Source organism: Phalangium opilio, unplaced genomic scaffold (assembly GCF_054372755.1).
Source record: "Phalangium opilio isolate 3A_F unplaced genomic scaffold, DU_Popi_V2 ptg000045l_1, whole genome shotgun sequence".
Classification (NCBI taxonomy): domain Eukaryota; kingdom Metazoa; phylum Arthropoda; class Arachnida; order Opiliones; family Phalangiidae; genus Phalangium; species Phalangium opilio.
The window spans coordinates 6,356,667-6,384,542 of record NW_028324168.1 but is presented as its reverse complement, the minus strand read 5'-3'; the positions used below and the strand labels follow the sequence as shown (position 1 = coordinate 6,384,542).

At 34.1% G+C, this 27,876-nt stretch overlaps 7 protein-coding genes across 13 annotated transcripts; 4 read left to right on the top strand and 3 right to left on the bottom strand.

Annotated features, from left to right (window-relative positions):
• The first annotated feature begins 147 nt into the window (after positions 1-147).
• On the top strand, positions 148-1,057 carry LOC149677136 (uncharacterized). The gene is made up of 5 exons (XM_089838588.1): positions 148-256; positions 327-385; positions 455-529; positions 596-720; positions 781-1,057. Exons 1-5 carry the CDS (start codon positions 148-150, stop codon positions 1,055-1,057), a joined length of 645 nt encoding a protein of 214 aa, XP_089694714.1.
• LOC149677135 (uncharacterized) lies at positions 1,055-2,428 on the top strand. The gene is made up of 4 exons (XM_089838587.1): positions 1,055-1,352; positions 1,430-1,491; positions 2,138-2,172; positions 2,407-2,428. Exons 1-4 carry the CDS (start codon positions 1,076-1,078, stop codon positions 2,426-2,428), a joined length of 396 nt encoding a protein of 131 aa, XP_089694713.1. The 5' UTR covers positions 1,055-1,075.
• Positions 2,174-8,288, bottom strand: LOC149677134 (TBC1 domain family member 31). Of its 3 annotated transcripts, XM_089838149.1 has the most exons (13): positions 7,929-8,288; positions 7,445-7,559; positions 7,228-7,383; positions 6,859-7,156; positions 6,638-6,795; positions 6,340-6,514; positions 5,942-6,250; positions 5,606-5,823; positions 5,390-5,523; positions 4,574-4,887; positions 4,298-4,492; positions 3,676-3,826; positions 2,174-2,616 (listed from the first exon to the last, which is right to left on the bottom strand). In XM_089838149.1, the coding sequence occupies exons 2-13, from the start codon at positions 7,519-7,521 to the stop codon at positions 2,507-2,509; spliced, it is 2,295 nt and encodes a 764-aa protein (XP_089694275.1). In that variant the 5' UTR covers positions 7,522-7,559; positions 7,929-8,288; the 3' UTR covers positions 2,174-2,506. The 3 variants fall into 3 exon arrangements, with proteins under 3 accessions (XP_089694275.1, XP_089694274.1, XP_089694276.1); XM_089838148.1 differs by lacking the exon at positions 7,929-8,288 and having other exon boundaries at positions 7,445-7,723; XM_089838150.1 differs by lacking the exon at positions 7,929-8,288 and having other exon boundaries at positions 5,954-6,250; positions 7,445-7,723.
• Positions 8,289-8,372: 84 nt separating this feature from the next.
• Positions 8,373-12,730, top strand: csul (protein arginine N-methyltransferase 5). 2 transcript variants are annotated; one of them, XM_089838151.1, is made up of 15 exons: positions 8,373-8,551; positions 8,695-8,813; positions 8,944-9,161; positions 9,242-9,360; positions 9,436-9,649; positions 9,725-9,820; positions 9,902-9,973; positions 10,090-10,167; positions 10,245-10,426; positions 10,500-10,675; positions 11,231-11,340; positions 11,440-11,533; positions 11,620-11,736; positions 12,320-12,384; positions 12,474-12,730. In XM_089838151.1, the coding sequence occupies exons 1-15, from the start codon at positions 8,385-8,387 to the stop codon at positions 12,624-12,626; spliced, it is 1,980 nt and encodes a 659-aa protein (XP_089694277.1). In that variant the 5' UTR covers positions 8,373-8,384; the 3' UTR covers positions 12,627-12,730. The 2 variants fall into 2 exon arrangements, with proteins under 2 accessions (XP_089694277.1, XP_089694278.1); XM_089838152.1 differs by having other exon boundaries at positions 8,374-8,551; positions 9,737-9,820.
• Positions 12,450-13,755, bottom strand: Bug22 (cilia- and flagella-associated protein 20). Its single transcript, XM_089838165.1, has 5 exons — positions 13,592-13,755; positions 13,389-13,468; positions 13,211-13,322; positions 12,955-13,143; positions 12,450-12,871 (listed from the first exon to the last, which is right to left on the bottom strand). The coding sequence occupies exons 1-5, from the start codon at positions 13,673-13,675 to the stop codon at positions 12,755-12,757; spliced, it is 582 nt and encodes a 193-aa protein (XP_089694291.1). The 5' UTR covers positions 13,676-13,755; the 3' UTR covers positions 12,450-12,754.
• An 85-nt stretch (positions 13,756-13,840) lies between these two features.
• Positions 13,841-25,207, bottom strand: LOC149677131 (nucleoprotein TPR-like). Of its 4 annotated transcripts, none has more exons than XM_089838140.1 (31): positions 25,074-25,207; positions 24,732-24,963; positions 24,462-24,640; positions 24,300-24,396; positions 23,961-24,229; positions 23,715-23,888; positions 22,902-23,124; positions 22,127-22,311; positions 21,917-22,021; positions 21,516-21,847; positions 21,047-21,449; positions 20,335-20,971; positions 20,183-20,257; positions 19,948-20,097; positions 19,756-19,853; positions 19,288-19,674; positions 18,622-19,190; positions 17,783-18,209; positions 17,618-17,720; positions 17,455-17,547; positions 17,254-17,384; positions 16,153-17,191; positions 15,996-16,060; positions 15,811-15,921; positions 15,650-15,719; positions 15,247-15,554; positions 15,103-15,161; positions 14,897-15,024; positions 14,739-14,834; positions 14,520-14,673; positions 13,841-14,461 (listed from the first exon to the last, which is right to left on the bottom strand). In XM_089838140.1, exons 2-31 carry the CDS (start codon positions 24,895-24,897, stop codon positions 13,963-13,965), a joined length of 7,332 nt encoding a protein of 2,443 aa, XP_089694266.1. In that variant the 5' UTR covers positions 24,898-24,963; positions 25,074-25,207; the 3' UTR covers positions 13,841-13,962. The 4 variants fall into 4 exon arrangements, with proteins under 4 accessions (XP_089694266.1, XP_089694264.1, XP_089694265.1 ...); XM_089838138.1 differs by having other exon boundaries at positions 24,732-24,975; positions 25,074-25,189; XM_089838139.1 differs by having other exon boundaries at positions 24,732-24,993; positions 25,074-25,169.
• A 96-nt stretch (positions 25,208-25,303) lies between these two features.
• Pdp (pyruvate dehydrogenase [acetyl-transferring]-phosphatase 1-like protein, mitochondrial) lies at positions 25,304-27,865 on the top strand. Its single transcript, XM_089838161.1, has one exon. It carries the CDS (start codon positions 25,555-25,557, stop codon positions 27,037-27,039), a length of 1,485 nt encoding a protein of 494 aa, XP_089694287.1. The 5' UTR covers positions 25,304-25,554; the 3' UTR covers positions 27,040-27,865.
• Positions 27,866-27,876: the final 11 nt, after the last annotated feature.

Sequence of the window (27,876 nt, the reverse complement as noted above, 5' to 3'; positions counted from 1 at the left end):
ATATAAATAAGGCCCAAACTGTTAAAAAACTTTTTAAAAACCGATTCCAATACTAATAAATCATTTTTAACTTGAGATAAATTAACTTTTAACTTACTAATAATTATTTTTAGGTCTAAAATAAGGTTTTAATTAAAACTATATAAAATGAATGAGTGGATACATTGCAACCATTGCTATTGCCAACCCAGCGTGGACAAAAGCTTTAATTTGACCAATTGTGGGCATTTATACTGCGAAACTTGTTTAAACAAAAGTTAGCGAGTTAAACTAACCGAAATTTAAACAAAACCTTGGTTATAAACTATATAATTTTCTTTAAATAGACAACAGAAAATGTTTCATTTGCAAGACAGACTGCGTTGCTATTCCCCTAGCATCGGAGGTTAAATTTTACTTTAACTACAACATTAATTTAATCATTTCTAACTAAATATAATTAATTCTCCCCCAGTTAAAACCAGACGTAGCAATCTTCCTTAGCAATCCAATTGACCTAAATAATAAGTTGGCGAAAGACATGAAAAGAGTACTGAACTCCCTTATATAGTAATTAGGCTAAAATTAGGTTAATTAAATCATCTTAAAACGATAGGTTGTCGACTTTCAAAATAGCCACTTGGCTAGACTCCTTTCCTACAAACAACGAATGGCAGATAAAACTACGCAACTCGCGGATGAATACAAAAAACTCTACAAAGAAAATAGAGATCTCAAACGGTAACTCTAACAACAACAACAACATTGCGGCATTAAAACTAATTTTAACATAATTCAAAGTACATTGGAGCGCCAACAACAAGAGGGCAACCAAGATTACGATACACTTAAACGCAACTACGACAAAATTTGTCAGGAATATGAACAAGCTCGCAAACAAATCGAGCTCCTGAAAAATCAAATAAACAAGCAGAGAATTGCCAGTTTAAGCAACTGCAATAGAAACGGTTCTCAAACTAGTATGGATCGCCCATCACCTAGCGGCTTAAACCTCGCTACTCCTTTCAACTTTGGCAACAACTTTAGGCAATTATTCCCCCCCCCCCAAATTAAATAACGCGTTTAACTTAAACTAATGTTTCAATTTAGATCAACTCCGGGAAGCAATGGCTCATTAGAGCATCGCGGAGTAATATCATCAAGTCCGGCAACGCGACTTACCTTAGAAACTCCACCAATCCTGGGACGAATGGGTCTTATTCGTCCATCTCCGCGTAATAACAATAATCACAACACTGGAACCACCCCTAGCCTATCTGGCCTAAGAATTTTAACTCCGAGTCCGAGTATGAGCCAAAGAACTCAACAAAATAGAGTACAATTTGGACAAAATTCCTCCCTAACTCAAAGAGGTAATCCCCTTAAAGGTTTTGGGGGTTTATCTAATTTAGATTTAATTTTAATTAAATTAAATTTGCATCTATTAAAGGCGGAGGTTCCGGCAGTGTTTTTCAAACACCATTTCAACCCAACTCCTCAGAAAATTTTCGTGTAAGTATTTTTTCCCTAACTCGACGTGTAATAAGTGTTTAAGTTGAAGGAATAATTCATGCAAGGATAGAATTTAATTTTAGAAGCAGGAATAGAGAACGGCGGTTAGTATTTACTTCAGTCCGATTCACAACCCAGTATAGGGAGAGGGCAAACCCATTCTTGCTACGTCATAGGCTTATATCTCTTACCTCGATTCCATCCCCCTAACGGGGGAATTTCAGTATCGCGCCTACAAACGCTCCCCTAGGTAGAGGTATAAAATGACGTCGGATGTTCTTTCCCTCCCTGACAAACGCCCTCTCCCTATAGATAGAGCCCCTCCCTCCAACACGTAAGGGAAAAGTTTAAATTATCTTATTGGCTGCTCGCTTAAAACTATACGTTTTGATGACGTTGCTGACGGGGACGGTGAAAAATAGTGACGTAATTCCTTTTTACCTGTCTCGCTATGACCCCCCCGCCTCTTTTTATACCCCCCCCCCCGTGCCGTGGAAGGGGGTCCGGCCGGGATATTGACGCGCGCCCAGATTAAATTACTCTGTTCTCCATTCCTACTTCTAAAATTAAATCTATCCCTGCTTTAATGTAACATAACATTATAAGTCAATTAAAACCCCCAATTTAAATTAATTAATAATTTAAGGGATCCAACGTTACGCGCCAAAGAAAGGCACGAATGTAAGTATAAAATTATTTTAATTAACTTTCTTTAAATGACTTTATATAAAACTCTGAAATGTGAAAGATTTTTTTTTTTTGAATAATTACAAATGTAAGAAAATATCTTTGGTTTTTTTTGTTTAAACTTATCGAACTTTAAAATTAAAACACTTTCCCCGGTTTAATTTTAATTATTAAATATTTTTACGCCCATTTAAAGTTAAAGGATTTTTTTTTTTTGGTAAATTTCAGATCGCCTTATAGTCCAGTTTAAGTTAACAAAAATTCGACTTAATCTTTAAGTCGATATTAAGAAGAAGAAAAAAAATTAAATATTAAAAAAAAATAATACTTAATTTTGATACAACGAAGTTGCCGCTTGACATTTTTGGAATTTGAGATTCGCAATTTGGCATCTTCTTGATAAAACGTCTCGAGTGATATTCAAACTTTGGTTCACTCCTACAAACAAACAAACAAAAACAAAAGAAATAAAAAAGAGTTAAAAATATCATTAAAACTTTGTTTCACGCGAAAAATAATATTATATAACCCTTTTTTCTAAATATTCCTGTATCAAGATGAATACATTTAACCATTTTTTAACTATTACTGTGTCAAAATGTAACCAATATTTCTGTATCAAAATGTAAACATTTAACCATTTCTTCTGCCTATTTTTGTATCAAGATGAATACATTTAACCATTATTAATTAACTATTACTCCCAATACATTTAACCATTATTAATTAACTATTACTCCCAATACATTTAACCATTATTAATTAACTATTACTCCCAATACATTTAACCATTATTAATTAACTATTACTCCCAATACATTTAACCATTATTAATTAACTATTACTCCCAATACATTTAACCATTATTAATTAACTATTACTCCCAATACATTTAACCATTATTAATTAACTATTACTCCCAATACATTTAACCATTATTAATTAACTATTACTCCCAATACATTTAACCATTATTAATTAACTATTACTCCCAATACATTTAACCATTATTTTTAACTATACTACTGTATAAAAATTAATACATGTAACCACCAAAATATGTAACCAATATTTCTGTATCAAAATGTAAACATTTAACCTATTCTTCCACCTATTTTTGTATCAAGATGAATACATTTAACCGTTTTTTAACTACTACTGTATAAAAACTAATACATTTAACCGTTTTAATTAACTATTACTCCCAATACATTCAACCATTATTTTAAACTATGATAGTATCAAAATGAATACATTTAAATACCAATATATAACTATTATTATATAAAAATGTTTAACCAAACCCCCTCCATTTATAACTATACTAGTTTAACCATTATATTGTAACTATTCCAGTATCCAAAAATGTATTAAAACTCAACTAATATTGTACCAAAACACGTCAGAAGTGTACTACTACCGCCTTATCAATGTATATTACAAAAACTACTGTAAAACACACGTTAAAATAAATAAAAATAGTTAAAACAATATTACCTCTTGGAACATCACTGCCATAATCAAAGTTTAAGTCGCCATTATACTGAACAAAATCCTGTTGAGCCGCATTATTAAACTGTTCCTCTAAAATCATTTCTTGACGATTTTTCATCTGCTCTAATTGCATTTGGGCAGCCTCTTGTTCCTTCTATATCAAAAAGAGTTCAATTTTAACTAAAGGTAAAATTCAGGTAACAAAACATTATACCTTAAAAGAACGGCCTTTTACCAAATATAAAAGGAAAAATATTAAAATTAAATGCTAATTATTTTATAATAAGAGGCCATTTATTTTAATTACTCTTAAAAACGAGGACTACTGCGCCGCCATTGCTTTAGTGACGTCTGATAGCCACCCCTAAAGGGATTGGTTGAATTCTAACAGGCAGAGAGACGTAAGGGTAAGAGAGGGTCAGGCTAGCAGACGCCACTAAAGCATGGCGGCGCAGTAATCCTCGATTTCAAAACTAATTAAATGCTAATTATTTTGTAATAAGAGATCATTTAGTATTATTTCCTTTAATATTTAGAAAAAGGCCGTTCTTTCTAGCTATAATGTTATGTTACCTGAACTTTTCCTTTAATTAAAAACACCTCAATTCTTTTAATTAATAAATACCTCGTAATCAAAAGTAATACTGGGAAAGAGATCAAGATTGGGATATTCTCTATTGCTATTAAAAGCGCGATGTTTGAAGCCAATCGAATCTTTAATTTGTTCTCGTATTTGATAAGAAGTACCCTGATAAAGTTGATAAGCTTTACTGATAAGATGGGATGATATATCAACTTCGGAGGTTGTCGTATAAACCTCCTGTAAGGTTGTAAAATAATTATAAAAAAACCTTATAGCTCATTACGTGTCCATGGAATTTAATTAAAATTATTTAATTACCGCAAAGTTGTCGCGATTTCGACAATTAAACAAAGTTCTCCTCATTACAATATTGAAGGCGGCAACCAAATATATCAAAAAATCCGAGGGGTTGGCCACTAAATGATCTACAAGCTTAATCCAAGCTTTATCATCGAGAACTTCTGAGAAAAGGGTATTAAGTAAACCCCAAGCAAATTCTTGGGGTGATAATCCAGATCGAAGCAAATGATGTAACAAACTCCCATCGTGTTCCATAATCAAGGCCTCGCAAGCGATTAATATTTGAACATTCGGACGAGGGTAATCCATAAACCATTTAAATGCCCATTTGCCTACCCAAACATTTTTTTTTATTATTTTTAGGATTAAGTAGCTACAGGGATAGATTTAATTTTAGAAGCAGGAATGGAGAACGGCGCTTAGTATTTACTTCAGTCCGACTCAAACTAGTATAAAGCCCCTCCCTCCAACACGTAATGTAACTTGAAGCTTAAATTATCTTATTGGCTGCTCACTTAAACTAGACCACCCAGTATAGAGCCCCTCCCCCACCCCAACATGTAACGGAAAGTTTAAATTATCTTATTGGCTGGCTCACTTAAACTACGTTTTGATGACGTTGCTGACGGGGGACGGCGAAAAATACGAGATTCCTTTTTACCTCTGTCGCTATGACCCCCCCCCGCCTGTTCTTTCATACCCCCCCCCCCCGTCCCGTGGAAGGGGGACCGGGACTTTGACGCGCGCCCACCCAAATATTACTCTGTTCTCCATTCCTACTTCTAAAATTAAATCTATCCCTGCTAGCTATCATAAACTGTTAGTTCAACTTACAGAAAACGGCAATCACAACTTCAAAACACAGATGCAAATTACGATGCAGTAATTTTACAAATGGGAAAACTAAATACTTGACGCAATCTATTTCAACCAATTGCGGGCACCACCAGTATAACATGCTAAGAATTCTACAAAAACCAACCACGCGAGGTTATCATGGGGTCACTATAGTAAATAGTATTCAATTTGATATATCACCAGATCACTAACTTTTGAAATGCACGATTTAAAGTTGGATCAACAACCGAAGCATTTTCATTGATATTTCTAGATGATTTGTGAAGCTCTAAACTATAATAGGCCTTAAACGTATCGCTGTTATCAGGAAGATCCAAGAAATTACTCCAAATTATGTAACGATATTTATCAGGGAATTTCCCAAATTCTTTCAAAATTCCTTTCAACCTTTCCATGGTTAATGGGCTAACCTAAATTTTAATCTCTCGATTTAGTAATAAATAAATAAACAAATCTAAAACCAAACTCATTAGAAACCTTATGGCTTCATTAAGATAAGATTACTAACGAGTTCCCGCGCAACCTTACTAGATATCTTACGCGACTTTTCCCATCTTTCTTAAGATGTTGTCCAGCGACAATTTCATCTCTTTCTGATAACTTCCTTTCAATTTTTGCCGGATTTTCCTCAACATTATCAAAACATCCCGAGACTAAATCTTCAATATTATAAACTTTGGCAAAACCTCGGTATGAAATTGCAATAACTTTATCAGAGTTCGTGGAACAATGAATATCGACAAAGCTATGATCAATGTCTTGTATTTTACGCAGAAGTTTGTTGGTTATTATCTCGTATAAATATAAAACACCATCTTGACCGAGGACTAAAGCGGGCTAAGACATTAATTAATTAAATTAATTAATTAATTTTAGAGGGGAAACTGCGATTACTAAACTTAAATCAGATTTAGTCTTAGTCTTACATAAATGTTGCGTTCGCTACTGAAGGATAAGTTAACAAAGGCAAGCTTTGAAACTGATTTGATACTTTTTGATAAAGATACGATTAACGGTTGCGACGCACTTTTTTTTAAGGCATCTAGTTGCCAATAGAGAAGCCAATTACTATGACCACCCAATAACAGAAGCTTGCCATCCCTAAATTAATTAAAATACAACCTAATTAATGACATTTTCAATTGGCAAAAATAGTTTTAAATTTTTCACAAATCTGGAAAGTAATTCCAGGTTTTTGAAAAACTCCGTAAAACAATTTTTTACCTTGAAACATCAACGGAACTAACTACTAAATTTGAATCCATCTTTTGAGTATTAATTTCAAAGGACATGGTATATTTGTGCGTGTTATTGTCCCAGAAACAGATTTTATCTCTTTTGTACACGCTAATGATAGTTTCATATGGAGGGACCAGAACTGACTATTAAATCAGAAGAGCTTAAGTAAAAATCCTCACAAAAACCTGCAAGATTTCATTGCATACCTTGACTAGATCAATATCCAAGGGCAAGACAATTTCCTGCCTTAATTTTAAAGAACTCAAGTCCCAAACTAAAGTTTGCCTCATGGATGAAGTTAATGCAATGTAACATTGCTTATCAACAGAGATATGAGTTATGGGCGATTTGTGGCCCTGCAATTTGGCAACAACTACACCCTTAGCGTCAATAACATAAAATCCACCATTAGAACAGGCTGCTAAAATGTCGCGATTAGGGTGCAAGGAGTTTGCAAATGCTAAAGCTGTACAGCAATTGCTTAGTTTAGTTAACTTTAAGAACCTAACAGAAAGGAAAGGGAGATAATGTTATAATCTAAACCCTAATTATGATTAATTAATTAGCTAACACACCAATTATTTTGAAGGTTGAAGAGATACAATGTTCCATTTACATCCCCAGTTAAAATTCTGGGATATTCTATACAGGCACATACTATTTTTTGATTTGCACCATTGTAAGGGTGAAATATATTTGAAGATGGTTGATTTTTAATAGTTAAGTTGGGGCTATTTAAATAGCAATATATTAATACCCATCCACCAAATGGTAAAACCATTTCAAACATACCCTAAACACGAATTTAAATGGTCCCTCACTTGCCAGACAATACCCTCTTTCCTCCCTGACACATTTACAGTGAACATGATCTACAGTTAATTAGACTAAAACTTCTGGAATACACCTTTAAAAGTAATATTACACTTAAATTTAAGGCTATAACACACCATTGACCACTGACAAGTTGTAACTAATGGTCAATCTTTTGGGAAAGGTGACAACTTATAAGGGTCAGGTTGCCATGGTATCCCCAATAAACAATATCCCGTGGTCAATTTTAGCAGTTTACTAATGTATAATCACAGAGAAAAATATCCTAAAGGTCAAGGGGATACAGGGTTTCCAAAAAACTAACCCATATTGTAACACTTGAGCCCCAATGGAAACCAACAAAGACCGACGTTAAGTACTTAAGTTTATATTTAAACAAATGACTAAGCCTTTGTTACATTCCCTCTTCTTAAAGCAACAAATAATTAAACAAAAATTATACTTAATCAAAGTCCTCGTTTGTGGTGAAACATTTAAAACAACTCGCACAATTTGCACAACACCGACTAAAAACTTCGCGACTTGACAAATAAGCACGACAACATCCGAATTTTAAACTTCGAACTGTCAAACAAACCTATCCAATCAATAGCGAGACACATATATACCCAACATTTTAGAGGGGAAAGCAAAGCATCGGTCTCCCGCGGTTCTTTACAAAATTACGTAATAATTTACTGAGGCGGGGTTTCCCATTTTCCAAGGAGTAATTGTACTGGAGTGAGAATAAAATTTTTCTCAAAGCTCATTACATTCTAAATGAATTACTTAATTATTGCTCCGTGGTCTGTGATAAAGAGGAAAAGCGGTTAGTGACCTCTAGTGGCGTCTAGTAGCAAATACTGAATATATAACGGAATAATTCATTAACGACATCTACCGGCGGACCGGGAAGTTAATGATGGTAAACGCGCGTGAACCGGATGACAGTAGGGTTAATAAAGTAACTTCTATTGTTTCAAAGATGACAAATAACACAATTCAAACGAGAAGATTAAATTGCGGCTTAGATTTGCATTGCGTTACTGATATTGCCAATTCTGTCGTCGTCGCTACGTCTTCAGGGTTTGTAAAAAATAACTTTTTAAAGTACAATTATATTATAAGACCAAGGCTTAAGGGAATTCCAGACTCCAGTGGGCCTTCCACTTTAGTACAATTTCAGCGTAAAATATGTTGGTATAGGCTTAAATAGGATTAATTTACAGGTATGGATTAGTAATCGCACCAATCGCTCATCAGAGATTGTACCGTGAATTCTTAAATGGCAAATGCGAGGGGAAAAACTCATATTTTACCAGGGCTGATCTGGTTTTGGGAACTCAAGGTAATGGCAGCCCTCTGCCTTCGACTGTATTAAGTTCTATGGGGAAATAACACGGGGTGCCATTAGTCTATTCGTAAAATCTTTAAATAACAATGTAAAACTTAATTTTTAAAACCTCAAAATCTAATAGAATGGAATACATTCATTGTTGGTAAAATTTCGCCTTGGATTAATTTGGATTCCGCTGTAGAGAGTGTTAGAAAAAATTCTGAAAAAGCGTTAGAACAAGAATTGAATTATGCCGTACATTTGGGTCTTTTTGCTGTGATTCTTAAACCAAAAAATATCAATTGTGTCAATATGGCTAGGCTGATATCTAACAGATTACAAGCTTCAGCTGCCTTTCAGGTACAAAAAAAAATCAAAAAAACTACAAGCCTATCTTGATTTAAAAAAAACCTTTAAAAACACGCTTATGATCTATTCAGGGAATGTTTCAAGTTTACATTCATATTCCAATGCAAGACCCTGCTTTATTTTCTGAAGCTAACAATCAAAATGGGGGCGAGACCATTACGGATGTTGAAGCTTGTGACCCTTGGAAATGGTTTGTAACTTATTTAAACCTTAATTTTAACTTTTGCATTGAATAAATTGATATTTTAACTTTGTTCTATCAAAGGTGGAATGTATTTCGTACTGTTTGTGGCAGTGAAAAGAGGTTAGGTATTGCCCTAGAACTTTCAGCTGATTTACCACCCGCGGAAAGCATTAAAAGATGGTTAGGAGAGCCAGTTCGGTGCCTCATAGTCCCTACGTCTATTTTTCTTACAAATAAAAAGGGTTTCCCTGTATTACCAAGAGAACATCAATCTTTAGTTAAGGAATTTTTTAAGGTAAATTAAAATTAATTAAACCTGTTTCCCGTTCTTATAGATTGTTTTCAGTTAATAATGATTAATATGTAAAAGTATAATTCACAGTTTGACGTTAAATTTGTTATTTCTGGTGCTAATAGACACGAACATATTAAGCATTATGCTGAGTATATGCAATATCTTTGGAATGTAGGTATTTTTTCTATTTTTTTTATCAAAATTAGTTATTTTAATTTACCTTAATTACTTAAATTAATTAAAATGTTTTAGACCCAGCCTCCTGAAGATACAATTACCCAATATGCCAGGGGTTATGAAGATTATTTACAAATACCATTGCAGGTAATTTAGATATTTAATTAAGCTACTTCTAATAGAATTAATTTTAATTAATTAACCATGATTTTAGGTTAATAAATTAATTAATTAATTAATTTAATCTATTTTAATATTTTTAGCCTTTAATGGACAATTTGGAGTCTTGTACCTACGAGGTTTTTGAAAAAGACCCAATTAAATATATAGAATATCAAAATGTAACCTCGGGTTTTTCTGAAATTAAGTTTAAGTTCATTTAAGCCTAAATTAATTAAATTCTTAATTATTATTTCAGGCTGTTTATCAGGCATTAATGGATAGGGTATCGGAGGAGGAAAAGGAAACCAAAGTTAGCATTGTAATGGTTGTAGGAGCGGGCAGAGGTCCATTAGTCCAAGAAAGTCTAACTGCGGCTGAAAAAGCTGGCAGAAAAATTAGAGTTTACGCTATAGAAAAAAATCCTAATGCTGTTCTCACGTTAGTTTTAATTAACCTCAAACTAATTCTAATTAGAATATTGTTTAAGACATTTTATATAAACAATTTTCAGGTTACTTTCTCACAAAGAGGATTATTGGTTAGATAAAGTTACGGTTGTTTCTTGTGATATGAGGGATTGGAAAGCTCCGGAGAAAGCTGATATTATAGTATCCGAGCTTTTAGGATCATTTGGGGATAATGAGCTCTCTCCAGAATGTTTAGATGGGGCCCAGGAGTTTCTTAATGGTATATTTTATTATAGCAGGGAGCCCACTCTTAAATTTAAATTCCTTATAGGAAAAATAGGAATTTTTTTCCGGAATTATAGGATTTTATAGGAGAAAAAATCACGTGTTTTTATAGGAAAATATAGGACTAAAAAATGCTCATATATAATACAATTCTGGGGCTTAAACTATGTAGAAAAATCCCCCCAAAAAATAAAAAGTAACAAATTTGATTTTACTTTAAAAACTCAGAAGAACTTAATTAAAATATAATATAATATATAAAAATTCCTAAGCGAGCCTTTGAAGCAATTTCGGACTTGTCTATTCAAATGTGATCTCGATAAAAAAAAGCTAAATTTTGATAAATTTTATGATTAACTATATGAAAACTTCGACTAAGTCAAAAATATAGGATATTATAGGACCTTTCATGAAATTATAGGATAATATAGGACAGGTTCAAAAATATAGGAATTTATAGGAATTATAGGACCAGTGGGCTCCCTGTATTATATTTTAAACAATTAGGGCTTGGTTTCATCATTAAATTTTAAATTATTTTTAATTTAAGATGACGGAATAATCATTCCTGAAAGTTATTCATCATTTTTGGGTCCTATTCAGTCACAAAAACTCTACCTCGAAGCTTCTCAAGCCAGAGAGAAGGATAAGCCAATTTATGTTAGTTTAAAAAAAATTGGCTTTAGTTAATTAATTAATTAATTAATAATTATTAATTTAATTAACTTAAATTAAATTTCACATTTTTTTTTCCTTCAGACTTCTTTAGAAACTCCCTATGTAGTCAGGATTCATAACAAAATGGAGATTGCTCCTCCCCAAAAACTATTCTCATTCCATCATCCCAAATTAGGTTTGTTTGTAAAATTAAATAAATAAATTTTGGTCTATTTTTATTTTTAGGGGGAATCTGACCTAATTTCTCATTTCTCATTGCAGATAAAACTGATGATAATACTAGGTATAAGAAATTGACCTTTGAAGTTGGGGTTGAAAGTGTACTACATGGTTTTGCGGGTTATTTTGAGACTGTACTTTATAAAGATGTTAAACTAAGTAAGTCAGTGTGAAAAGAACAAAAGATCCCGGTTTTTACCAGTGGTGTGCGAGTCCCGTTTTTCAGTTTCGGAGCCGAGTCAGAGTATCGAAACTAATTTCTTATCGAGTATCGAGCCGAGTCTCAAAAAATACTTTTGAGTATCGAGTATTTAGATAGGTCAAATTTTGGTTCTTTCGAGTAATTATCGAGTCTCAAATATTGACTTGTCGAGTAGCAATTTTGTAAATTTCTTGAAAATAACGAAGATGTTCAATTATCTTATATCTAACTAGTGCAAAAAGATTGTTCGTGATCAATTAAACATTGAACAGGTGATTTTCAAAATAAATGATCATGAACTCATCGTCTGCTATAGTTGTAAGCCTCGGATTCGAGTATTTAAGATGTTAAAAAGCTACTCGAATCTGTCTCGAGTATCTCAATGTGTTGTTATCGAGTATCGAGTCGAGTACTCGGCTCGATACTCGAACCGAGTACTCGAACTTAACGAGTACTCACACACCCCTGCTTTTTACATAACATTAATGGCCTTGAAAGAAAAAATAATTATAAAATAAAAATAATTATTGTTCCAAATAGGTATAGTGCCTGAAACACATTCGGAAGGGATGTTCAGTTGGTTTCCAATTTATTTTCCAATCAGGGTAATTAAATTTTTGTGTGGTTTAACCCCTCTAATTGTTTTTTGTTAAATGTTATAATAACAAGATAATTTTTTTAAATGCTTTGTTAGGAGCCAGTTTATGTTACAGCCAATACAACAATTGAAGTTCATTTTTGGAGGTGCAGAAATAGAAAAAATGTTTGGTACGAATACTGCGTCACTAACCCCATTAGTGGATCAATTCATAATCCAAATGGGAGATCTTACACTATTGGACTTTAAAAAAAAATATTCTGTTCATTTAACATTGTGTAATTAAAATAATTAATCACTATGTTAATGAATTAAGTTACCAATAAAGTTCAGTTTTTCAAATATTCTTTAAATTTTTGTTGGTTGTTTTGTTTTAATTATACTTTAACTTTGCTTTGGACGGGAAGATAAAGTTTAAATTCAGCGGGTAATTCATCTTCAGAGTATAAACGGTCAGAAAAATAGACCCTCCTTATTCTACAGTTTGCGTGAATCTGAGTACAAAATTAAAATGTTTAAAGTTGCACTTTCCTCAGTTCCCAACACTTGTTGCCGTTAAAACTTAAGTTTATAATACCTGTACTCTCAATGTTTCAATATAATTGGTTCCATAAGCCCGACGCGTGAAATCAGCTAAATTAAACTGGATTTGGTTCCAACCTTCATCCAATCGCATTGGCATGGTACAGATAAAAGGTTTGACTCGCGTTGTACTTTGATAATTGCTGGCTCTAAATCTCCGTCTGACATTTTTGTCATCTAAGACCTTTCAAGTGTGAAATTCGTGAGTTTAACTTTATATACTATAGATTTTTTTGGTATTTAAGACATACCTGAACTTCAAAAGTGAAGTATTTCTTCATATTTTTAACAATCATGACTAGAAAAGGTAGTTTGATACCTAAAGTCTTTCTGGGATCAGCGGGGCATGATATGAATGTTGTGCTACAAATATAAGGTAACAACAGTTACTGACCTGTTTCCCGTTAATGGCATTAAATAATTTTATACCTAACATTAGTCCCAACAATTTCCAAAACTAATGATTGTATATCATTGTCTGTAATTCTTTTAATGTGACCATTTCTAACCTATGGAATTTAAAACAAAATTACGGACGGCGACTCCGAAGTCTAAGCCTTGGCTTAATATTAAAGAAAATATTTGACACAAGCAAAGGCTTAAGGTTTCGGACAGAAATTGAGAAATATTACCTTTTTATCCCAAATTTGAAGAGGTTTACTTCCAATACTGTATAATATAGATAGAAATCCACTTTGAAATGTGTTTTTAAACATAATTAAATGTAAAATTAGAGCATAATTGACGTCAAAACTTTCCCGCGTCAATCCGTCACGGTGTCACCAAAGCTGTAGAATGAAAATAGTAGTAATAGTACTATAGTAGTAGGAAAACCTCTACAATAGGGTGAAAAAAAACCTCCGCCGAAAAGATGCGAACAGTTCCTTTTATTATTATTATTTTATTCTAGTTTAATTCTTACAAAATGAAAGGCATATAAAAAAAATGAAATACATGAAAAATGAACCAATGTTTGACACATTACATAACCTAGTCATATTCTTTACGACATTGGAGGACCTCCACGTCCGCGTCCCCTCCAATAACCACCTGACCAATTACCCCGTTGTCCACTTCCTCCTCTAGGGGTTACGTAATTCCCCGATCCTCTGATTCTCAAACGTCTACCTCTCTGAGAAGTATCAATAGATCTAGCTCTAGGTGAAGGACCAGAAAATGGTAAATGAGGTGCGGGAGGAGGGACTGAAGGGGGTGGCGTAACAGTTGACGAAGCAGGGGCTCCACCGGAACCGGAACCACCGCTGCTAGCTCCTTTAGAAGAATCCCAAGTTATTGGTTTCCTCTGAGGTTGACCTTTATTAGACGCTGAATCTCCAGAAACATCACCAGAGCCATCATGTTCCACAACAGGATTTGATTGAGTCGCTAAGGATGACTCTCCTCCTTCCTCAACAATTCCTTCAACAACTGGTGTAGTTTCTGACACCGATACTTCATCCTTTATTTCTTCAATAGTCAAAGACGTTTCTTCAATAACTTCCCTGTAATTAAAGAGTAACTTAAGTTAAAACAACTCAGCAAGGACACAAAGAACTTTACTTTTCCGTCGCCTCTTCAGTTGACTCTTCACTTGGAGTGTTGACCATGATGGTTGGAATAGTACGAGTTGATGTGACTTGTTGATCAGTTAACTGACTCTGAGATTGAGAAGCCGGACTTGATTCTACGACTAATTCCGCGCTTGTAGCATCAGCTAAAATAAAAATATAAAGTTAAACATTAGAAATGACTTGTTGACGTTTAATCCACGGTCTTTACCAGGAGGCGAGACTTGTAAAGGTGTGGTAGGTACGCTTCTACCACTTCCCTCATCAAATTGAGACAAATCCATCCTAGTATCATCAACTCCAAGAGCTTGATAAAAACAATGAGGTTGACTTAACGAAATCGTTAACGAACAAAAACGAAGTTGTTACCTCCTTGGGTTGCCAACTGACATATACCAGGTTGATTACCAGATTCGCTGGTAAATAAAAATCGTCCTTGTGGTACTTGAGGCGAACTTACAGCTTCAGCAAAGCCATCAGCCCTTCCTTGAACAAATCTTAAGTAGTTTTAAAATAAATACACGTCAGTTAGTACTTAGTAGGCACTGTTTAGTAATTATCTTAATTTTAATTACAATGTAGGTGTGCTGGGAACAATGCTATCATCTCCTTCTTCAAAAGTTCCACTCTGTCCCTGAGGTCAAAGATTTATTAATTAATTAAATTTAAAACCTATTAATTAACTTGCAAAATAATATTGTGTATTAAAGTTTTGTTACAGGAATAGAGAAAGGTGTCAAATGTTGTCTCCCAGTGGAAGGAATCCTTTCAGTTCTTTGAGGAACTCTGGGAAGAATGGCTGGCCGATGATGAGGTACAATTACATCTTGATTATCACCGCCCGAAGATGACAGAGACGAAGTACCGCCGACATTGGTTGTGATTATGGCTGAACTGGCGCTACTACTGGTACTTCCGGTTACCATAGCTGAAGGAATATCCTGTTGAGTTGATGTCGGGACATTATCACCAGTTACAGTGGTGGAATGGCAAGAGTTTGAGGGACCATCCGCGTCCATATCATCCCCTATAAGTTTTTTGCAAAACATAATTGCGCCGCAAGTGTAAGTATATTTTTATTATTTAACTTGTAATGAAGTTAATTAATTAATATTGGCTGACCAATTTCAGCTTCGTCAGAATTTCCATCCGTGTCATCTATGCCTATCATATCATCATCATCAACTTCTTGCTATTTTAAATATATAACATTTTATTTTATTATCAAAACTTAAGCAATCATGCAAAAATGTACAAGCTGCGTATTAATATTAATTTCATACAGGATCTTGCATGGTTTCTTCATCATCATAATCGCCCTCCGGACCTTCATCTTCCATAACTTCCTCAACTTCCCCATCATCTTCTTCAATATATTCATCCTCAGGATAATTCTAATTGAAATTAGTTAAAAATAATTAAATCTAATGATCTCTACAACGTCAAAAACAACAAAACAACAACGTACTTTCTTAGACTCATCAACTTCACTTAACTCTCCCGATGTTTTAGGTTTTGTTTCACTTTGATCATCTTTAAATAAAAATAAAAATAGGCAATTCCAAAATTAAAACTGCAATAGTGACGAACTGACGAACTGCAAAGTGCAAACGCGATTTTCTTACCAGAAATGGCAACTTGTTGAGTGTTGGAATACTGTGGTTCAGTTGAAACTTGGTCAGCTACCGATACCGCGGCAGCAGCTTCTTGAGTGGTTTGATTAGTGGTACTCTCAGAAGGAACTGGAGTAGCTTGAGGTTCCGGTGTGACAATAACCCCTGGTCTTTCAGGCATCACTTCTTCCTGAGTAGTTTTTGAAGACTGAGCCGCAGCTGAAGTTGGAGTTGACTCCATTTGATGAGCTCCCGAAGTGACAACACTGGCTCTTTCTATGGTTAAAGTGGTATCACCAACTATCCTGATACGTTTGACTTGTGGCGATGATGATGATGAACTGGCGCCTGTTGTGTCTGGTGAATCAGTTTCTCTGGTAATAACTGAACTCTGAGGTGGTTCTTGTTCTTCCCTGGGTCGCTTAACTGTAGGCGTAACCACTTGAGTTTGGGGCGAAGTTGAGACAACAGAGACTGAAACTACGCTGGAAGAGCAACTATCCTCGGCTTCCGAAGGTCCAACTCTGGAATCATCTTGTTGTTGTTGTTGGGTACTTGGTAATTCAGACTGTCTAAACCTAGGTACAGCGGTAACGAAGACAGTGTCGGCGCTATCCGAGACGGAAGAAGCGACTTCGCCAACTATTTGTTCATTGGTAGATGGTGCAATTGTAACAGTAGCAACATTAGCGGGAGTTGGTTGAACAGTAGCTTGAGGGACTGATTGGGGAAGGACATGAGCCATTGTTATGGGGACATTATCAGCTTCCGATGACGGGATGGCTGATGTTGGAGTAACTGTGGCTGTTCTGGAAGAAGAGGCGTGAGACGCGACTACATTTGTAGACGCCGCGCTACCAATAGCCATTGGGCGAATACTGGCAGTTGGTGTAGATCGGGCTGAAGATGAGGTTTGAAGGGAATGGGATGGATGTCTGACGGATGAGACCATGGGTGGGGTTAATGGTCGAATTAAGGGTGGTTCTGAGATAGTTGAACTAGCTCTTTCAACCAATCCAGCTGAAGTTGATGGTCTGGCTGATTGCTTTAGCTGTTTTAAAACAAAATTAATTAACAAAGGGAACAGGGTGATTCAACCAACACTATTCATACCCTGGTAAGCTCCTCAACTTGTTTTTCCAAACGCTCCTTGCTTTCTTTCATAGCTTTCATCTCTTTTTCCATCTTAGAGATTTTGGCTTCATACTGTGATTTGACTGTACTGGCTCTCAAATTTTCTTCTTCTATAAAAAGTTAGCGGGATTAATTAATTCGCTGCCTGATCATTTCTGAACAGAGAGAGTTACCACTTACCAGAACTCTGTTCTAGCCCAGATAACTTTGTTTTGAGTTCCTCCAATTCCTTTTCCTGGTCACCTTTTTCCTTACAGAAATTGTCACGTTCGGCTAAAAAGTAAGCGAGTAAAGTTCATTAAAATTAATTTTCCTGGAAGAAGTTTAGTTTAAGGTCACTTACTTTGGATTTGAGCTAATTTTTTCTTCATTTGAAGTATCAATCTTCTAAGTCTTTCCTCTTGACCTTTGGAGTTTTCATCACTTTTGGTCAAACGAGCGACTTCCTTTAAATAAAAGCGCGTGTTAATTAAATTTTTTAACTATTTAAATTAAGTTAATTAATTACCTCTTTCAACTTCTCTAATTCTTCAATTGCTTTTGCAGCCTTATTATTGGCTTCTTTTGTCTTAGTCTCCAATTCATTTTGCATCTCTTGCCTCAACTGCTGTTCTTTCGCAGCTTGGGCCGCGGTATTCTCGTCAGATGTATTCATTTTGGTTGCCATATCGTCATATTGAGTTTTTAGATCAGTATACTCCGTCTTATACTTTCGAGCAATTTTTTTAACTTGAATGGTTGTTCTTTGATGCTCGGATGATTCAGCTTCCAAACGACTAACATTCTCTTTCTCTTTTTGAATTACTTCTTGCAAGTTTGCAAGTTCTTTTTGCAAATCCGCTAACGTAACTGATTGTTTTGTAAGTTCAGTTTTAAGTCGTTGTTTCTCTTCATTTAGGGAATTAACTTGCGTTTTCAAATTGCTATTTTCTTCCCTAAAAGTATCAAGAAACGATTATAAACAACCCATAACCCCATGTTAAAAAAAAAAAAAAAAAGAATTTGTTAAAAAAAAACAAAAAAAAAAAATTAGTTTAAAAAAAAAAAAAAAGTATTAGTTAAAAAAAAACAAAAAAAAAATTAGTTAAAAAAAAAGAATTAGTTAAGAAAAAAAAAGAATTAGTTAAAAAAAAATACTTAAAAAAAAGAATTAGTTAAAAAAAAATAGTTAAAAAAAAAGAATTAGTTAAAAAAAAATAGTTAAAAAAAAAAAGAATTAGTTAAAAAAAAAAAAAGAATTACTTAAAAAAAAAAAAAAAAGAATTACTTAAAAAAAAAAAAAAAGAATTACTTAAAAAAAAAAAAAAGAATTAGTTAAAAAAAAAAAAAAGAATTAAAGTAACTAACTGTAGTTTCTTAAAATCTTCAGGATCATGTTTACGCGATTGTTCCAACAATTGTGAAGCTCTATTTTGCCATCTCTTGACTTCCTGCCTCAATGCCACGCATTCAGCATTGACAACATCCAATTGAGAGACTGAATCTTGTAGATTTTTTTGCAGTGGACCCAATTGGACCTCCAATTGTTTAACTCTCGCTTCTAATTCCGCATTCTTTCTAACGGCAGCTTCTTTCTCATCCCTGATGAGTCTATTACTCTCTTGCAGAAGATTCAGCATCTCCACCTTCTTAAGTAGTTCCTGGTGCTGAGTTTCAGTGGCGGCTATCAAATTAGCTCGCTCCCTTTCCTCTTTAAGATCTCTTTCAACTTCAGCGATTCTCCTTTCCAATATCTCCGTTTTCATTTTGAATCTTCCGCATTCAGCTGCGGTTGTTTCATTCTGGGTAAGGGCTATCTCTTTCTCTTTACGGAGGTATCTAATAACTTCCATTAAATGCTCGGGACTATTGTCCGCGGGTTTCTCATCATTTTTCGCCCAATCACTGGACTTCATAGAAGCTAACTGACCACTCATCTAAAGCGTTAATTAATTATTTAAGAAGAAAAAAAAACAAAAAGGAATGGGACCAAAATAAAATAAAATAAAAAACAAAGAGCTCAGTATCTCTCACCACTTCTAATTGTTGATACAACGCTTCATTCTGAGCTTGAAGATCTGTCAATTTTTGGGTCATAATTTCAGCCTCTTTTTTGGTAATTTTCTCCCGTTCCTCGAAAGATTCTCTGTTGGCGATTACGGAAGCTTCTAGCTTATCTCTTTCTTCAACAGCAGCCAATAACTCATTCCTAATTCCTTGAACTTGATCTCTTAACGAAGTAAGTTCTTGTACATCAGCGGAATGAAGCATTAATTCTCTCTGATAGCATTCCTGAGCTTCCGAAACAAGCCTGGCTTGTTCTTGTTTGTCCCTTTCAGCGTCTTGCTGAATCTCCTTGGCTTGTTGAACTAATAATAGGGATTTATCAAGCTCGTGTTTCCTGGCATCAATATTTTTCATCTGTTTAAAAATAAAAATAATAGTTAAGCATTAACTGAAACAGTAAAAAGTAAATTAACCATAGGATTAATTATTAATTACCAGTTGGTCTCTTTCAAGAGTTAATTTCACCATTTCCTCCTTTAAGGAGCTATTTTCTTGCTCAGTTTCTTTAAGAATGATTTCAAATCTAGCGATTTCTAAAGTAATTAAAAATATACAACCGTATAATTAATATTTTAATTTTTAAGCTTCATTAAAATTAATTAATTAATTAATTAATTCTAAACTAACCCTCTTCTTTCTCTTTCAGAGACTTTTCCAAAGATTGTACTAATTGACTTGATGCTAAGGATTCTTCCTTAACATGACTCTCTAACTGTAAAGCTCTATCCCTATGATTATCAGCACTCTTTTGAGCAGTTTCCAATTTCTGCTTCAATGCTAGCATTAGATGATTTTAAATATTAACATTAAACGTAAGTGACAAGTTTCAAACTTAGAAAAATAAAATTTATTATATTTATACCAGTTATCTCGCTTTTGGCTTCACTGAGTTGAGTTTGCAATGATTTGACTTCATTAGAAACGATTCTAGATTCACCTACAAAGCAAAACCAGAATTTAAAATATTAATATAGTTAATAAGTTTATTAACTAACTAATTAACACAAAACATACCGGTTCCAACTGGCATCCTAGAAAGTTTATTTTGCGCGGCACTGAATTTTGATTGAATAGTAGAAAGCTCCAATTTAGTTTGATGCAACTGAGAATAAGCTTCGACAAGTTCCTCGTGAGTTTTGTTGCTTTTTCCAACTTCCAGCAACATTTTAGCTCTCATATCCTCGTTCTTTTCATCCCAAGATTTAACAGCGGCTTGATACTTTTCAGCTTCACTCTCCAACTTATTCTTATAAACTACAATTTCTTGTTCCAAATTCTCAATCCTCTTTTGCATAGCGAGTTTGGCTTCCGATTCCATTCTTTGCAAATTATTTTGAACAGCTTGCAAATTGCTTATAACTCGACTGTTACTATGTTGTTCCCTAATAATTGATTCTTTCTCTTGCAACAGACGAATTTCCGTGGCTTTTAAGAGTTCCCTTTCAGCTTGCAAGTTTTGAACGGTGTTTTCCGCCTTAGCCAACTGTTCTCGAGTCGATATCAAGTCCTGTCTCAAAGTATTTATAGTTTGTTGATGTTGAATACTAGATGAACTGTATTGACGAGAGTTTTCCCTTAATATGGTTACTTCCTTCTCGTAACTTTCAGCTTTAGATTGAGCTAATTCCGCTTTTTCCCGGATGTAATCCAACTAGAAAAGGTTAAAACTGTTAATTAGAAAGTTATCTAAGCTAGGATTAATTAAAATTTTAAAATATAAACGCACTTCATTGTTAAGTTTAGCATTTTGTATTCTGGCTTCCGATAATTCATCTCTGAACTTATTTAACTGATCAGACAAAGTTGAATAATCGCTCTGCTTTTCCTTTTTATAGTTATCAAACTCCTCTTGCAATTGTTTCAAAGCTCCTTGAGTTTCGTTTAGGTTTATTTGGTTCTCTTCAGTAGAACGATTGAAGGATGAAAATCTACCGGCTCCAACCTTAGGGGTTGATGAAGAAAATGAAGCTTCCATCGATTGTCCCATTGAATGCTGGGAAGCCATAGATTTGTACAGTTCTTTCTGTCTGATGATACTTTCCAAGAGAACGGTTTGGTGTTTGCGTTCATCTTTAAGTTCTTCCAATTGTTTCAAAGAATCATTGAGTTTTTCTTGCAACTCATTACAACTAAATTTGAAAAAAAGAGTTAAAAGTTCTCTAAAACCAAAATAAACTAATTTATTTTATACATACTTTGACTCAGAATTTTTCCTGTCATTTTCCTCCAATTGTTCACTTAAGTCTCTAACTACAACCAATAACTGTTGATTCTTCTCTTGCATTTCTTTTAAATCCTTGAATGTAACCAAATGTTGAGTAATGACACTTCCGGCAGTTGAATCTCCACTTCCTTGTTCATTATCGTCAATAATTTGACCTCCATTGGCTTCTTCAATTTCACGGAGTAAATTCCTGACTTGGAGGGACAAATCAGACGCCAAACTCTTGGTTCTTTCAACCTCACGTTTGTAATATTGACATTTACGAACAGCGTCATCTCTTTCTGATTGAAGACGTTCTTGATCCTGAAAAAGATGTTTAAATCAAATTTCTTTATTAATTTCTTTTCAACAATATTAATTTAATCTTCATACACTTAAGGCCTCTGTTAACTGATTCCTAAGGCCAGTAATTGTCTCCAATGCAGTTTGATATTCCTCCATTTTTTTATTAAACAACGGAGTTTTTTCTTCAATTTCCTGATAAAATTTAAATAATGTAAAAAAAAAATAATTAAATATTATTAGTTTTAACTTAAGTCTATTAATTATTATATTAAATAAAATAAAATAAATGTTAGGTACATCTAATATTTGCTTCAATTGGTTATGCAGTTTCTGTTTTTCATATTTTTCAGTTTGTAAATCAGATTGGGTTTTAACAAGTTCCGAGTAAATTTCCGTTAAAGTCATTCCAGATTTAAGAATTTTGCTAGTAGCTGCTGCATTTGGGAATAGAGTCTCAACCCCTTCTTCAGTAAAACCTAAAACTAAAAATAAAAATTAATTTAGGCAATTAAATTAAATTAGAAAATAAATAATTAAATTATAAGATCAATGCAATTATTAAATTAACTGTAAAAAAGCAGGGGTGTGCGAGTACTCGTTAAGTTCGAGTACTCGGTTCGAGTATCGAGCCGAGTACTCGACTCGATACTCGATAACAACACATTGAGATACTCGAGACAGATTCGAGTAGCTTTTTAACATCTTAAATACTCGACAAATACTCGAATCCGAGGCTTATAACTATAGCAGACGATGAGTTCATGATCATTTATTTTGAAAATCACCTGTTCAATGTTTAATTGATCACTAACAATCTTTTTGAACTAGTTAGATATTAGATAATTGAACATCTTCGTTCGTTATTTTCAAGAAATTTACAAAATTGCTACTCGACAAGTCAATATTTGAGACTCGATAATTACTCGAAAGAACCAAAATTTGACCTATCTAAATACTCGATACTTGAAAGTATTTTTGAGACTCGATAAGAAATTAGTTTCGATACTCTGACTCGGCTCAGAAACCGAAAAAACGGGACTCGCACACCACTGAAAAAAAAGTGAATACATACGTTTACTCTTGGCAAGAAGATCATTAATATTCTTCAACTCTTTCTTTAAACTTTCAATTTCTTCTTCCTTTTCCTCTAACTTGTTCCTGCAATCAAGTTGAGTATCTTCGAAACTTTTCTCCAATTCACTATTGGCTTGTCCAGTTTCTTTAAGAAGTTTATGCATGTCTTCGATGGTTTTAACAAGTTCATTGATTTTATTTTGATTGTCTTCCGAATTTTTCTGTTTAGATCAAATTATTAATAAAAAGATTAAAGGGAGGGTGAAGTAGAAAATCAAGTAATTTTTTATCGATTCTTCTACTAATTTTAAGACCAGTCTGCATAGTGAAACATTCAGGAAATACCAACTCCGAATGATTTTAAAATTCAAATTAGGTTCAGATTTTTGGGATAATTTTAAATAAGCCCCTCCGACCAATCGCGTAACGCCCTGCCTTTTTATTAACAAAATTCTCGTGGCACGTTCCGCGTTGAATGAAATTTATCACCAGATTTGATAAAATTCGCGCGCCACGTGATAATCATGGCGCGAGACATGGAGCGTGCCACGAGAATTTTGTTAATAAAAAGGCAAGGCGTTACGCGATTGGCCGGAGGACTTTCTTTAAAATTATCCTTAAAATCTGAACCTAATTTGAAATAATTTTAAAATCATTCGGAGCTGGTATTTCCTGAATGTTTCACTATGCAGACTGGTCTTAAAATTGGCAGAAGAATCGATAAAAAATCACTTGATTTTCTACTTCACCCTCCCTTTAAAAACCTTTGATAATTAATAATTTTAATTAAGTTAAATAAATAATTAAATACTTTGTGTAAGTCTCTTAATTTGGTCAATGCTTGAATCTCCTTATTGTATTCTTCCTCCATTGATAAGGAATTTTCTTGGGATTCCTTGAGTTTCACGGCAAATTCATAGATCTTCTTATCCTTCTCGTGAACCTGTTTTTTCAAGGTGTTAACTAATTCTTGCGCCACTCGAGTCTAAAAATAATAATAAAACGTGAGAGGAAACCTAAAGAATTAGATTAGAAGTTCATGTTAATTATTTATTACAGCTTCGGTCTTTTCATCCAACTCAGCTTGTAACTCCAAAACTTGGGAAGATTTTTCTTTTCTGAGTTGAAGGATGTCCCTTGATTTTTGAGCCAATTCATCATTGAGAGAAGATATTTGTTGGCGTTGTAGTTCTTTTTCAGACTCTAGTTTGCGGTTTTCGTGTTGAATGTTAACAATTTTCAGTTCTAAATCTTCAGCTTTGGCCATAAACTCGTATTTTGAGGAAATAACTTTGGATAATTCATTCTGAATTGCTAACATGTCCTCTAAAGGATACATTTCAAAAGAAGTTGTTATAAGAGACTTAAAATAATCAATATTCAAGCGATATTGTACCATTTAACTTCTGGTTTTCCAGTTCTTTTTTACCCAAAAGATCAGAGAGTTGAAGTTTATCACTGTTTAAACCATTTACCGTACTTTTCAGGTTTTGCTTTATTTAATAAAAATTAGTTTAAATCCTATTAATTAAATACAAAGGGATGATTGAACAATTACCATTTCTGCTAGAACATTTTGATGGCTTTCTCTAAGTTCATCATTTCTTTTCCGTTCCTCTTGATGCTTCAAGTCTAATTCAGTTAATTGTCCTCTAACATTTTCAAGATTTTGAATAGTTTCAGCAAGTTTAGTCTGACTGCTTACAAGCTCTCTATCACGTTGAAAACTGCTCTGTTCTGAAATTAATTAATGTGACAAAGGTTTGTGACTTTTAGGGATACCCAACCAAGTGTCACTGATGTTTTGAAATTGAAGATCACAACATACCTGAAGAGGCTGACAGTTGTTTAATTTCGTTGTTCAATTCTTCAACCTCTTTATCCTTATTTTTGAGATATTCTTCAAGTTTAGTAGCCGTTTGCGAATTCAAAGAAGTCGCTTCTTCTTGGCCCAAAATGGACTGCAGTTTCAAAAAACTTGAAATTCCCGCCATTTTACCAACAGCCTCCAACACTACTTCCCCCTGTACTGCAGATTCCTAAGCCTTTTCCAAGGAAAACTGAACGAAAGACTAATGGCGTAACTTCTCCTTATAATTTACACAGAATTATCAAGACTAATTACATAAAGTTCGTTTCATAATTATTATCATTAAAATAAACGACGAACCTTTCGTTATTTTGTAATATTCAGAACTGTATCACGAAAATCTAAACACACACCAAACCAAATTCACATTCTCAATGGGGGTGCGGAAAGTTTTCACCTACTGTAGTAGTTTTTGTAGGTTTGACCCCGCCTTCTTAGTAGAACTTCGAAATTAAAATCCCAAAAATAGTTTTTTGAACCACAGCCCACTCGATCACGCAAGCTATGATTGATACATTTGGGTAAGCAGGGGTCGTCGTTTGAGGAGTACTGTAGGTCAAAAAGGTGGTGGTGGATGGTGGTGTTATTGGTATCGTATCTTTTGGACGAACTAACTTATTTCGTTAATGATTATAAAAGTTAACTGAACAATTATAAATAATGTAATACGTAATCAATATTTCAACCTGAAAAATTTAATAAATAATAAAACATCAACTATTAATTAAAGTGGGGTGGGTTAACTGGGGACTGCTGTACATTTGTACAAGTTACCAGAACTATGGATAAATGGTCAAGATCCTTGCAAATTATTGGTGCTGCTACGAACGTCCTTAGCAGAAACTCTCTTCAAGTGTTGCGTCACAACTGCAGAAGCCCAAAAACTCGTAAATCATTATTTATACAAAAATGCAGCCTCAGATCCAACTCCTACGGTGCTCCAAAACTAACCCCTCAAGAGGTTACCGACGTCTTGAGAGCCAATGAAACCACGAAGGAAACTGACACTATTAGCTCTTCCATTCGTGCCTTTGAGACAAACCAGCTTCCATCCAATGACCCCATTGAAGATCGTTTAGCAATTGCTAGATGTTTATTAACAACGGGTATTCTTTTTGGAGTATTTGATGGTCATGGTGGACATCTATGCTCGGAGGTAACTAGCCAGAGACTCTTGGATTATTTAGCCGTAGCTATATTACCCAAAGAAATTCTAGAAGAGTTTATAACTGCCAACGAAAATAAACCAAAGCTAGATCTCACTGAATATCTCAATGAAATCAATGGGTTATCGGACTTGCAAAAGTTAAAACACAAAGATAGTTTACTTAAATTCACTAAACAGCTTCTGAACAAAATAGATTCAAATGACAGTTTCAATATGCAAGACGCGGTAGGCGAGGCTTTTCAAAAATATGACGAAGATCTCTCCAGAGAAGTCCAAGAAGGTATAACAAAGAAGCAAGAGGAAGCCATACGTTTAGCAGTCATGGGTAGCTGTGCCTGTGTCTGCCACATAGATGGGCATCATCTACATATTGCCGCTGCTGGGGATTGCAAAGCAGTTTTGGGAGTTTTAACTGAAGAAAATACTTGGACCGCAGTCCCACTTAGCAAAGAACACAACACTGACAATGTTGATGAGATCAACAGAGTCATATCAGAGCATCCCAAAGTTGAAAGCAACGTTATTTTTAAAAATGATAGACTATTAGGTTGTTTAGCGCCATTAAGAGCTTTTGGCGACTTTAACTTCAAATGGAAAGCGTCTTTAATAAAAGAATTACTAGTCCCCATATTTGGGCCCAATACCCTACTTCCCAATTATTATACCCCTCCATATTTAACAGCCAAACCGGAAGTAATTCATCATAAACTGTCCCCTAAAGATCGATTCTTAATAATAGCCAGTGATGGTCTATGGGAACAACTCATGCCCCATAAAGTCGTCAAACTCGTTGGTGAACACATGAGCGGCAAACAAGTGTTAGACCTGTTGAAATTACCCCAACCCAACATGACTCTGGGTGCTATCAACAATATTCTACTTCAAAGACGGGATAGTTTAGCTAAGAAACCCATTGATGCTAACGCGGCTACTCATTTAATTAGAACCGCCCTTGGTTGGACCGAATCGGGTATAGAACACGGGAAATTGTCAACAATGTTGTCAATACCTAAACCGATTGTTAGAAGCTATAGGGACGACATTACAATTATTGTAGTATTCTTTAATTCGGAATTTTTGAGGAAAGCCCCCGGTTAAAAATAAAACTTTTGAAACTATGCAAATTAGACTAATTATTAAAGGAAGTGAAATTATTAAAAGAAAATAAATTATCTCTTATTACAAAATAATTAGCATTTAATTAGTCTTAAAAACGAAGACTACCGGGCCGCCATTAATGCTTTAATGCATTAATGGCGTCAGAACCGTTACCCAGACGGGATTGGTTGAATTCTCAAAGGCTAAGAGAGGTAAGGGCCCACTCGATCACGCATTAGCAGACGCCACTAAACCAATGGCGAATTTCGCAGTAGTCCTCGTTTCTAAGGCTAATTAAATGATAATTATTTTGTAATAAGAGATAATTTATATATTTTCCCCTTTATATTTAGATAAAGGCCGTTCTTTTAAGATATAATTTGTAGAAACGGGATCTTTCCCTTTAAGCGGAAGCTCATGATAGATGTGATTTTTTACTTACCTTTTAAATGAGTTTCTGTTTGAATTTAGATCAAATTGTTTTGGCTACTTAAATTCCATCATTACTGGTTCATTCTAGTCTGTCATAACACTTAAATAAAACATTAACAAAGACGCTGTTAATTTAATTCTAACTGGAATAACTAATAAACGTGCAACATTAACAATAATAAAAATACTAGGCCTACAGATTTTTTCAAATCATATCCTAAAATTCCTGAAAAAAAATTTAATTAAATTCATTGTTATTTATTAAAGAAAAAATGTTATTAATTAATTAATAATTAATTATTATTGTAGAAGAAGAAATTTAAAATTAATTTCTAATAAGTCCATTAAAATAATTGTTACTGGAATGAAAAATTAAAGAAAATGATACGATGAAGTCAAAGTTGT